At 41.6% G+C, this 12,620-nt stretch overlaps 1 protein-coding gene across 5 annotated transcripts in view; it reads left to right on the top strand.

Annotated features, from left to right (window-relative positions):
• The window catches only part of NAPEPLD (N-acyl phosphatidylethanolamine phospholipase D), a 74,826-nt gene that overhangs the window by 25,621 nt on the left and 36,585 nt on the right, over window positions 1–12,620 (top strand). The window contains exons 1-2 of one of the 5 annotated variants that reach the window (XM_080665955.1): window positions 4,770–4,879; window positions 5,039–5,076. The exons of 1 other annotated variant lie outside the window; for it this stretch is intronic. In XM_080665955.1, coding sequence (XP_080522081.1) covers window positions 4,877–4,879; window positions 5,039–5,076 — 41 coding nt within the window. In that variant the 5' untranslated portion in view covers window positions 4,770–4,876. Of the gene's footprint in view, window positions 1–3,994; window positions 5,363–12,620 lie in introns of those variants that run through there. 3 more of the 5 variants (XM_080665954.1, XM_080665956.1, XM_080665958.1) reach the window with 3 other exon arrangements.

The raw sequence follows: 12,620 nt of genomic DNA on the forward strand, positions 1-12,620 counted from the left end.
TCTACAGGCTCCAGGGGAGAATCCATTCCTTGCCTGTTCTAGCTTCCAGAGGTCGTCTGCATTCCTTGGCTGTGGTGGCATCTCTTCAATCTCTGCTGCTGTTACCATATTGCCTTTTTTCTTTGACTTTCTTGCCTCCCTCTTATAAGGACTATTGTGATTACATTTAGAGCCCACTTGGATAATCCAGACTAATCTCCCACCTCAAGGTCCTAATTTAATCATATCTGCAAAGTCTCTTTTGCCATATAATGTAACATTTATAGATTCTGGGGATTAGCAGATAGATATCTTAGGGGGAAGGGAGGATTCTTCAGTTTACCTCAGAGAGCAGTATTCTTGGTCCCCAAATTGGAAGCATGTAGATGACACATACCTGTTTATAGCTGAGGACATGGGAATTCAAGGATAGATGGGAAGGGCTAGGAGAAGTAATCCTCCTTGGTTACTCAGTCTATGGAGAAACAGATACCTGAGAATATTCAAGGCGGAATAGATATTAACAATGGCAGATTCATCTTAATCACTCCACTTTTGAAGTTCTCCCCTGCATTTTTGTAGCTATTAGTCCACATGGAAAATACTAAGTCTAAGAAGTTAGAATTCCAGCCCAGATGGTGTGGCTTAGTAGTTGAATGTCGAGCTATGAACCAGGAGGTCATGGTTCGATTCCCGGTTAGGGCATATACCCAGATTGGGGGTTCCATCCCCAGTTGGGGCACATATGGAAAACAACTAACCAATGTTTCTTTCTCTCTCACCCCTCTTTCTCTCTCATTCCCTCCTTCTCTCTCTCTTTCTAAGCATGTCCCCACCAGACTTGAAACCAGAGGAGCAGCAGGCAGTGGCAGCTCATCCCAGGCTAACTCTCTGAATCTGTCTGTAAGTAAGGCCCCCTTTTATTTTACTTTCTAGTGAGCTAACAACAGCCCCACCTTGTCGCACTTTTGTCACTGTGACGTTTACTTCTGAGTTCACTCAACCCTTCGTGGCTCACTTCTTTCCTATAACATTTCTAAGAAGCCAAAGCAGCCCCTCCTAGGCTCTCCTGTTTCTTCTTCTACCTTAAGCTCTTCCTTTGTTTCACTGTTTCCAGCTTTAATAAACATACTCTCAAAATCACCTGGACTCTGGTGAGATCTTCTCTGCACAAAGTCAAAAACCCACACACTACCAGCCAGCTCGAGGCAGACCTGCTCTGGGCCCAGTCCCCAGTTCAGTAACATAATCAGCACCCTCGCTTCACATATTTTCCCCTCAAAACTTTTATTTTTTTCCTTTATTGATTGAGGTATTACATATGTGTCCTTATCCCCTCATTGCCCGCCCCCATCCCGCTACCCCTCAAAACTTTTCGTAGAGCCTCCAAATGATACAGCTGCAAGTAGCCATAGACACTTAGTGTTATTTTGAGGATAGGGATGGGGGAACTAGGAGGTGAAAAGGGTATTTCCCAAGGTCAAAGAGAACCTAGTAGAGAATGGTAGGGCACAGAGTACAATTTAACTTCCCAAGATTCTTCCTTTTGCTATTTGAAGTTATCTAAAGATTCTTAATGGTCAGAAAAACAACATTTGATTAAATAGGAGGTGAACACAGTATTTAAGTGACTTCCACAGATGCTGCTATAAATACAAATTGAATGAAAGTCCTCTAGTAACAAATCATGTAGTCCTTTATTTATTTATTTATTTTTATTTTTTTAAAAAATATTTTATTTTATTTATTTATTTATTTAAAGAGAGGAAGGGAGAAGGATAGAGAGTTAGAAACATTGATGAGAGAGAAACATCAATCAGCTGCCTCCTGCACACCTCCTTCTGGGGATGTGCCCGCAACCAAGGCACATGCCCTTGACCAGAATCGAACCTGGGACCTTTCAGTCTACAGGCTGACGCTCTAGCCACTGAGCCAAACCGGTTAGGGCCATGTAGTCCTTTAGACCTCCTTTAGGCCTGGAGCTGGGAGAACAGTACTGATTACAGAACTCAATTTAAAGATGAGACCTACTATGCTAAAACTGTTTTAACTGTGGTTCTCCAGAAGGAGCTTAAGTAGCACCTAATATTTTGAGAAGTATGAAAATAATCTTATTTAATTCTAATCTCCAAAAACAGTTACATTGGCCACTAGTCACTTTTAAGGAATCGTGTAAATTTGCACCTTTTTTTTTTTTACAGCATTAACTAACATTTAAAAATTAAATAACTTAGAAATAGTTACCATTATCTGCTGAGTTCCTGACTTCCTAGAGGGTGCATAAAAGGGAAGGACAAATAAAACCCAATTCAGCAGGTCAGGATCTAAAATTAAACCATGAGTAAAATGCAGAGGGTGCAATGTTCATTTCGTTCTGTACTGTGAAGCAGGGAAAGCTAGATGTTTTGTCTGGAGTGATATAAATTATTATATGGAACAGCTTCTTTTTATTGTCTAGGGAAAAAAACAGTCATTAAACTTTAGAAGTCAGGTTGAGTAGAGATTCCAACATAATCCATTAAATTTATGTATTCCAGGAGTTAAGTATAAACATTACTATTTAATACAGCTTCAATTATAGTCTCAATGTGGTGTTAAAAACTACTCTTTCCTCCTAGACTTTCCTGGTATACAGAGATGTGCTTATCTAAAGCACCTGCTCTTTTTTTTTTTTAATATATATTTTATTGATATTTTACAGAGAGGAAGGGAGAGGGATAGAGAGCTAGAAACATCGATGAGAGAGAAACATCAATCAGCTGCCTCCTGCACACCTCCTACTGGGGATGTGTCCGCAACCAAGGTACATGCCCCTGACCGGAATCGAACCCGGGACCCTTCAGTCCGCAGGCCGACGCTCTATCCACTGAGCCAAACCGGTTTCGGCTAAAGCACCTGCTCTTAATGAAGAACACCCTATGAACATCTGTCTATTCATAATATCCGTGAGTATGATGTGTAAAGAAAATAGTTATTGCCCTGGCCGGTGTAGTTCAGTTGGTTCAGCACTGTCCCTGCACCAAAAGGTTGCTGTTCCAACTGCTGGTCAGGGCACATGCCCAGGTTGCAGGTTTGATCCTCAGTCGCAGTTCATGTGGGAGGCAAACCGATTGATGTTTCTCTCTCCTTTCCTTCCTCTCTCTCTAAAAATCAATAAAAACATTAAAAAAAGTCATTTTGTGAACATTTCAAATTGTTTCTTCAGTATCATAAGCAAATGCAATAGATGGCCATAGACAGTATCCTAGTTAAAAAAACAAAAACAAAAACCAAACATATAAAAAAAACCAACTCCTAGCTATAAAAGATATTTGTGGGACAATCATAGAATCTTGAATGTGCACTGAACATTAAATGATATCAGGAAATTGTTTTCTTAGGTGTGATAATATTATTGTGATTCTGAAGCAAATGTCCTTATTCTTAGGAGAGGCAGGCTGAAGTATTTAGAGGTGAAGTATTTTGATACCTGTAACTTATTCAAAAGGTATACAAAATGGCATATTTATTTTCTGTATTTTTGACAATTTACATAATAAAAAATTATGGTGAGAGGAACAAAGGGCATCTTTTTAAAAGTTCCTTTGCCAAGTAACATCATACCCTGTGGGTTTGTAGCGCTGTTTTGTTTTGATTGCTGTTGCACCACAGGTACCATTGAGCGAGAGCAGTCTCTGCTCCACGCAGGCGCAAGCAGTCCCTAATCACACTTAAGTCCCCGGGATTCAGCATCAACTGCTCGCTAGCCTGAGGGGGAAAGGCTCACACCAAGCACAGTCTTTTTTATATTTCTACAGTCTAACTCAGTGGTCGGCAAACGGCGGCTCGCCGCTCTATTGACTAATGAGTTTGCTGACCACTGCATTACCCTTACCCAGAAGTTTTGACTTCAGGTTAAAGACATTAGTACATTATTAACATGATTTTTTAAGTGTTTTTCCCTATGCACTTTCAAAATGCAAATTAGTTTGCTTTGCCTTTTCTAGCAGTCATATCTGCATTTTGGGACCTGTATTTCTTTTCTTTTTGCCAATTAGACCCGAGCGCCGGACAGAGGGCATTTCTTTCTCCTTTTTTTTTTTTTAATTTAAATTAACAATTTATTCAGAGGGTATTTCTTTCTGTCCAGTGGCCACACTGTGGATGACTTTATAGAGGACTCTTTTTGCCCAACCATCCGTTGTTGAATTCTATTTCGGTTTGTTTGTATTTAAGTTATTTCTTGAAACAGCTCATCTCATCCTGCAGTTAAGAAAGAAAATCCTGGGAGAAACTCAGAATCACAACTTTATGCTCTTATCATTATCCTGACTTTTTAAAAAAAAGTGAATATAACTTTAAAGGTTAATGAGCACACTGACCAGGCCGTGCTGCCGTTCATATTCAGTACCTACTGTAAACTTCACGTTCCCGGTAGTTTCTTCGCTACCTGGCTCGCGGGACCTTAGGTTAAGTCTGCTGCTACCCAGCGCTCGTCCACTATGACTGCGCAGGCGGTGCGAGGCCACCACCATCTCCCCTAGTTTTAGCAGTTACGGCGGGTGCCCAGGAAGGTATTCCTGGGAACTGAGAGTCAGCTTCGGGGTTAGGACTGGGAAACCCATTTGGACTTAGGGCTCCCGCAGAGCGCGCCCGGGGCGCAGGCGGGGTCGGGAGTGGGCCAAGCGCACGCCCGAGGCGCCTCCTTACCCAAGATGGCCTCGGCGTGGGGGGCAGCGGGGGCCGCCATCTTGGTAAAGGCCGAACTGCGGCCAGCGCCTGGCGGACGCTGGCAGGGCTCCCAGCTCTGAAGGTCACAATGAGTGAGTGATCGGGCAACGTGGAGCGAACCCGGTTGGGGCCCCGGCCTCGCCGCGGCTCGCGGGCGCCGCGGCCCCGGCCAAGGCTCGCTCCAAGGATGGTGAGGCGGCGAGCGCTAAGGCGCTGCCTGCAGCTGCTGGCGCCCTCGCAGGAGCCGTCGCGACGGAGCCGGGGGCGGAGGAACCCGAGCACCTGCCGCCACCGCCACTCCCGCGGCGCGGGGGCGCTGTGGCTCCAGGCGGAGGAGCAGCCGAGGCAGCGGAGCCGGCGCGCGCGTCCTGCGGTCCCCAGCGCTCGGTGAGCCCGCGGCCGCCGCCCCCGGCCTGCGACTGCGCCCCCGGCCGCTTGGCGCCGCGCCCTCCGGGCTCTCGCGCGTGGTGGCTTCCTTCCGCGCGCGGTTCCCTTTCGCCCCTCCGCTGCTTTCTGAGTCTCTGGGTGGGACCCCGGCCTGGGGCGCGGGCGGGGGGTGGGATTCGGTCCCGAGCCCTGCCTCCTAGTGGAGATGCCGCACTTGTGAGCCGCCGGGCTTCGTTTGCATTTCCGCACCTCGCGACTTGCGGAGTCCGCGTCTGGAGCTGCCTGGGTGAGGAGCCACATTGACTATTATTTTTTTCCCCTGGGAGAGAAACCGTCTCTGGGATTTGATCCCATCTTCTCTGCAAATCATAGGTTGCATCCTCAACTGACCGAATACTCGTGGGCGAATCGTCTTGTGGTTGTATGTAAATGAATGGGTTTCTCGGAGCTACTTGATTCTGCTTCATCTGTAGTATTTATCTTCTAAAAATCCATTCCAACAGGTTTCTCCCCTTTTATCTTGAAAGTTAACTAAGGAATGGAAATGAAGAGCAAAAGAATGGAGCGAGGTGGGGCGGGTGGTGGGAGCCGGCGCTTGCTTGAGTTTTGTGTACTGTGGTGGTTAGTTATGTTGGGTGTTCTGTATGGCAGGCTTTTCCGAACAGGTATTGGGGTGGTGTCCCTCTCCCACCCACCCCCTTGCAAAGAGCTCGCTAGGGTTCTGGTACTTGAGATAAATTCGCTTCCATAGGCTCCGGAGTCTGATGCATCACACCTCAGTTGAACCTGGAAAATATGTATCAAGGGAATGAGAAAAGTTAAGCTTTAAAACCCCATTTAGTTCTTGTACTTGCCTTTACTGCAGGTTCTGTATGTTATAATAGGACTCACCTGGCTTACTTTAAAAGCTTAACGTGAAGTGTTTGCTATTTGATAACTGATTCATTTATTGAGAAAATGTTTCCTGACATAATAGCTCTCTGAAAAGTAAGAATAATTTATATTTTTGTTAAAAATGGATATCTAGCAGTCCCATTTCCGTTTTCAGTTGCATTGGTTTTGATTTCGCCGCAGACATCGACGTCTTTTAGAAAGAAGTTATGTAATCTTTAAAAAAGAAAAGATTACCTATATCCCACAGTGGTCTGGTTTTGTTGCAAGAAAATATTAGGTCTATTCGAGAAAATATAGGGCAAGTGTACTTGTTTGAAATAAGAATTTAAGAGAGAGATTGACTACAGTTAAAACTGTTTTAAACAAATTAAAATATAGTCACAGTTTTCAAAGATTTTATTTCATTACATTTGCAGGCATTCCTGCTGCAGGAATTTGGTAAGTCTCCAAGAGACAAAAATATTTAGTGTATTTCTCATACCCTTATTTTCACTGACAATTCCAAATTATATTGTATACATACTGTATTGCACAATTTAATTTTAAAGTTGGTCCAGTTATAAATGTGTGAAGGATATTTTAATATAAGCATTCCATCAAAGGGTTTGGTTGTGCTTTATTTGACACAGTCATCCTCCTGTTTGAAAAGGGTATTTTTGTTGCTTTAGGCATTTGTGAGTTTGGGAAGCGGGATTTTTAAGAACATTTTTTTCTGTGTTGGGAAAAGTACTATTTGCATTTAATTTTGTTGTTTCATTCTGCTTTTTCTTTGTGGTGGTAGATAGCTGTGGATAATGGTGTGTGGTTTTTTTCCCATTTCATTTCACTCTTTTTAGGTAAATTAGAATAGATGGTTGTAGCTGGAGGGCTGTGTTGATCCGGGCATTTTAGATGGAAATGCATACAAGTAAAAAGTGTTTTCATTGGAGTATTGGGGAAATGAACTTGCACTTGCACCTAGTTAATGGTTAACAAGCCTTTGTCCTGAAGGGATGGATATAAGGGTCTGTATAAACTTGGCATTAAAAGAATCACCTATGTGACTTCCAGCATGAGGTTCAAGTAATACACCATTCTAACTGCTGTAATACTAAAGCATCCTACCTATCTATAATTTATAGTGCTTTACATGACTTCTCTTTTTAATTTAATAACTATTGTGTATTATAAGTATTTTATTAACAATTTTTGTGACATTATATATGTACTCATATATCCTCGGGGAATAGTTTTGTTATATCAGAGGTATAGTCTTTTGCCAATTCAGCTGGTTAAGTGAGGTATTATAACTTTATAATTTACAAAGTTCTTTCATGTATTTTTAGCTATATTTATTTTTAGTTCGATTTTACAAACATACAATATGTGAGATTGTTAACCCCATTCCACAGATGAAGAAAACAGGAAACTGAGGGCCTGGGAGATTTCAGTATTTTATTCAAGGTCCCTTAGCACAGCAGTCCTGGCCTTTGACAGAATATACTGTATACACTTCTTAGAATGGGGTACTAGTGTAGCCAAGATAGCGTGGTATGGATCAGCAAGCCTTGGTCTGCAATGGTCAGTACCATTGGTTATGGAGGCACAGTACCATTGGTTATGCTGGCATATAGATGGATGAGCATAAATTCAAAAGCATGATTGAAAAACAACTCAGTATGTACCTGCTACTTAGAATAATCCATCTTTTCCCTTGAAGGTGGCAATTTTTTGTTTATCTAATTTGGAGTCTTTCCCAGATTAAGGAACACTAACATATTGTACAATAAATACCTTTAGACATCTTTTTGTAATCTCTTTTAGTGATAGGAATAAAGTTGTCAAACTAAAGAAACACCAAGCTTCGTCATTGGCCCTCCTTACACTATGGATTTGTTTGTTTTGCTTACAAGACCCAATGCTGGGACAACTAGACAACAGCAATAATTTGTTATGAAACTTGTTTTCTGAGTTTTGAAAGTCCTTCAAACTCCAAAGATGTTTGCCCTCTTTTGAAGTTACTGTGATCATTTCTTTGGCTTGTTTAGAGAGTTCATGAAAACAAATACTATATATGTTCAGAATATTGTGCAATTTTATAGTTGAAGTACCTAATGACAGCTTAAAGAATTTGTAGATTCAACGTCCTTTTTTTAAAAAAAATTTATATATATATATATATATATATATATATATATATATATATATAGATTTCAGAGAGGAAGAGAGAAGGAGAGAGAGGTAGAAACATCAATGATGAGAGAGAATCATGGATGGGCTGCCTCCTGCATGCCCCCAACTGGGATGGAGCCCGCAACCCCGGCATGTGCACGGACGGGAAATCCAACCGTGACCTACTGGTTCATAGGTTGATGCTCAACCACTGAGCCACGCCGGCAGTACTCAAAGTCATTTTTTTAAACTTGAGGCCAGTTTATCTGTTTATGATATAAACTAAGTAAAATACCTCACATGAGGTGAAATGTGTCATTTATCTTTCCATGCTGACCATACACTCCTTTGGTTCTAAGTGTTTGTAAGTATACTTAAGATGAGAACATGGCTAATAAACAGTCCAGGCTCCATCGCCAGCCAGAACTGGACCCCTGGAATGGTGTAACTTTGGCTTGACTTCATCTGTGAAGGGGTCACGCAGTCATGGAATGTTCAAGTTGGAAAGGACCTTTGAGAGTATGTGCCAGTTCAAGCTCTTGAAACTTACAGATTTCCTGTTTCTACCTGTACGAGACTTTTTAACCTGTCATGATGTCACAAGACTGAAACATCAAAATTGGGCTTTTCCACCATTTCACAGAGATGAGATACTTAAAATTTTTTGGATGAAATTTGATTCTTTTCTCATTCTTTCTTTATATGGTGTCTCAATTTTATATGTAGATGAAATATCCAGTGTGTGTAAATGTGTGTGTGCTATTTGGAGCCCCGCCCCCTTTTTTTTAACTGGCTGCACATACTGAATATCATCACAATGAAGGATTTGACAAACTTTTAAAAAGTTGTTTTATTTTTATTTTTATTGTTGAAGTATTACAGATGTCCCCCTTCCCCAGGCCTTCACCACACTATTGGAATTTGACAAACTTGATATTCTCAGCAACATTCTCTTGGTTAAGTATGATTATCTAGAGCTGTATAATTTCTTTTTGCTAGCTGCTCAGATATCTTAAAATCATACTTTAGAATATGCTCATCTCCAATTTTGAATACACTGCCCACGTTTTAATACGTTTTGTTGAAGACGTAACTATGCATTTATATGGTACCTTGAGGTCCAGGTTTTCCTGGGACTAAGGGGGTTCCCAGGATGCAGGACTCTCAGTGCTAAGACTGGAAAGTCCCGGACATACTGGATGTGTTGGTCACTTTGTGGGACTTGATTAATAAGTCTTCCCTTTTGGGAGGATAAAATGCCAGGTGGTTATATGCTGGATGAACGTAGACATCTTTTCAAAGCAGGGAAAATATCTTCAAGACCCCATTTATTTTTTCTGTTTATTTGACTGAAATATAGAACTAATTTTTAAAAATCCTCACCTTAGGATATGTTCATTGTTTCTAGAGAGAAGTGGGGAGGGGGGAGAGAAACATACTTTGGTTTGCCTCCTATATGTGCTCTGACCAGGGGTTGAACCGGCAACCTTTTGGTGTATGGGAGGATACTCCAACCAACAGAACCACACCAGCCAGGGCTAGAATTGATTTTTTACTTGTTGTTGGTTCTTTTCTGTGTAACTAATTGATAACAATTTACAGTTAAATAGAATACAGCCTGTCCCCCCAAAAGTAATAGAATACAGCCTGTCCCCCAAAAAGTATATGCACTTTGAATGATTATAAAGTCAGTGTTTATTAAATAGTCATTTTCAAAATTTAAAAGAAGCTACAGAAATGAATAATTTTTTCTTGTCAATGCCTCTTTTCAAACTGATGACCATTCTGGTCCAGGCACTACTGATAATGTGAAGTAATGGGATCACAAACATCAAGAATCATTTTGTTTGGTATTTTTGTGCCCTCAATTTGTCGACTGTTGCTGGTTTTGTACTGTAAACTTTATCTTTTATGAATCCCCATAGAAGTCTGGTGGCACTTTAGGATAAAATTTCTTTGTTCACAGCTTAGTCTGGCTTCACCCATTATTTCAAGCCAGTTAAACCTGAAAAGGAGTGGACATTAAGTAAGTTATCAGCTGTTAAAGTGTATGTACATTTTTTTGGGACACCCTATAATTATATCACCACGATCAATATGCCATTTCTAGCTGGAAAGCTGGGAAGTGTTGTTTACATAGCTACCCTAAGTAAAACGGGGGTTGTTACTGAGGAGAAAAGGGCATCTTCTAGTCTTTACGACAGTGTCACCACTTTTACCACCATAGAGTTCAACTAAAGTATTCCCCAAGATTTTTCAATTTTTATTTCTATAATTAGTAGAATTAGTGGGAATGTCCTTTGTTGAGTTTTTTTTTTTTTTATTGATTTCAGAGAGGAAGGGAGAGGGAGAGATAGAAACATCAATGATGAGAGAGAATCATTGCTTGGCTGCCTCCTGCGTGCCCCTCCGCTGGGGATCGAGCCAGCCACCTGGGCATATGCCCTGACTGGGAATCGAACTGGTGACCTCTTGGTTCCTGAATCGACGCTCAACAGCTGAGCTACACCTGGCTGGGCCCTTTGTTGAGTTTTGTCTCATTGCCCTTTGGTTACTTTTGCTTCTGTTATAATTCAATTCCCAAGAGAGCTTTTCAAAAACAATTACTTTATCCCAATAAAAAATGAGTTTACCTGGCTCCTATTTGTTATTTATTCACCCAGTAAATATTTATTGAGTACTCATCATGTACAGGCTGCTGTGGGTTATTGTAGGCAATGTGAACCATCACTGATTGTCTTTCCTTTTTTCGGTTTGGCTTCCTGTGCACACAGAGTCGAATTTGTGACTCAGCCGGACTGTGTACAAGTCTGTGACCTATCAAACTTTGTCCTTAGCAATGTAGTCTTCCCAGTGCCAGACCTGTGAAACCATCTTTGGGTTATGCTGCCTCTGTAACTTGTAGTATGGGACAGGGAGGAAGAATAGGTTTTATGATTGGCAGGTACCAGGCTGGCATAAATTTGGGGTTACCAGAAAGTCCCTTTGGTCCTTCCTAAATGCCTATCCTACCTTTGTGCCAATAACTAGTAATAGTTCTTAACCTTGCCTAGATAATCAGAATACCCACAGAACTTTTTTTTAAAAAAATATATATTTTATTGATTTTTTTACAAAGAGAAAGGGAGAGGGATAGAGAGCTAGAAACATCGATTAGCTGCCTCCTGCACACCCCCAACTGGGGATGCGCCTGCAACCAAGGCACATGTCCTCAACTGGAATCGAACCCGGGACCCTTCAGTCCACAGGCCGACGCTCCATCCACTGAGCCAAACCAGCCAGGGCTACCCACAGAACTTTTAAAAACTACTTGGGAGCTCCCACCTGACATTTTGATTTACATCCTCAGATGTCGTTTAAAAAACTCCACAGGTCCCTAATTTATAATGGTTCAGCTTATGATTTTTTAACTTTACGATGGTGCAAAAGCAATATATATTCAGTAGAAACTGTACTTGGAATTTTGAACTTTTCTCAGACTAGCAATATGTGGTAGGATGCTCTTTTTTGATGCTGGGCAGCAAGCATATTTCCCAGTCAGCCACCCAAACATGAGGGTAAACAACCGAGACTCTAGAGTGTACTGTGTTGTCAGCATTGTTGTTTGTTTAGTTCAGTGCCTCAAGCATTCTTTAGGGCCAGCATGCTTTCAGCTGTGTACATTAATGGTGAGTACTCAACCAACCATTCTGTTTTTCACTTTCAGTACACTATTCAATAAATTACGTGAGATATTCAACACTTTATTATAAAATAGGCTTGGTGTTAGATGATTTTGCCCAACTGTAGGGAAATGTGTCTGAGCACGTTTAAGGTAGCCCATGTTAAGCTATGATGTATTAAATAGGTGTATTAAATGCATTTTTGACTTCTGATATTTTCAATCTACAATAGGATTATTTGGACATAATCCTATTGTAAGTCGAGGAGCATCTGTAATTCTGATGTGCAGCCAGCATTGAGAATCACAGGTTTAAAGCTTTGCACCCAGCTGTCCTCTTCTAGGGAGGAGTCCCAATTGGTCCATATCAGTCATAATGGAGATCAGATCCTTCCTTGAAAATCTGTTTTGATGACTGAAGAGTCAAGTCACTTGAGTAGGAGATGTAAAACACAAAGGAGGAAACTTTTGGAGCAGCGGTCGCCTACCGGCGGTCCGTGGACCACTGGTGTCCATGAGGTCCGAAAGGTTGGCGACCGTGGCTTTAGGGGACATTGAGCTAGAACTGACCTTGCTTGCCTATTTTGCCTGTTCCTGTTGTAGGGAATTTTTCCTTTGATGCAAAGAAGAATCTTGGTAATGGGCTCAAACTCTGGGGACAGTGCTGGTTGTAGATGTGGCTGCTGTTAGTATCCTGAGTTTGCACATTTTTGCTCTGTGGGGGCAGTAAGGGGAGAAGATTATTGTTTTCCGAACAGGACACTATCAAGATTTATGAGGACCTCTTGGTGAATCCAGGGGAATTGGTGAGGCCGCAAGGACCTGTGGGGTTGTATAG

Source organism: Plecotus auritus (assembly GCF_963455305.1).
Source record: "Plecotus auritus genome assembly, chromosome: 4".
Lineage (NCBI taxonomy): Eukaryota > Metazoa > Chordata > Mammalia > Chiroptera > Vespertilionidae > Plecotus > Plecotus auritus.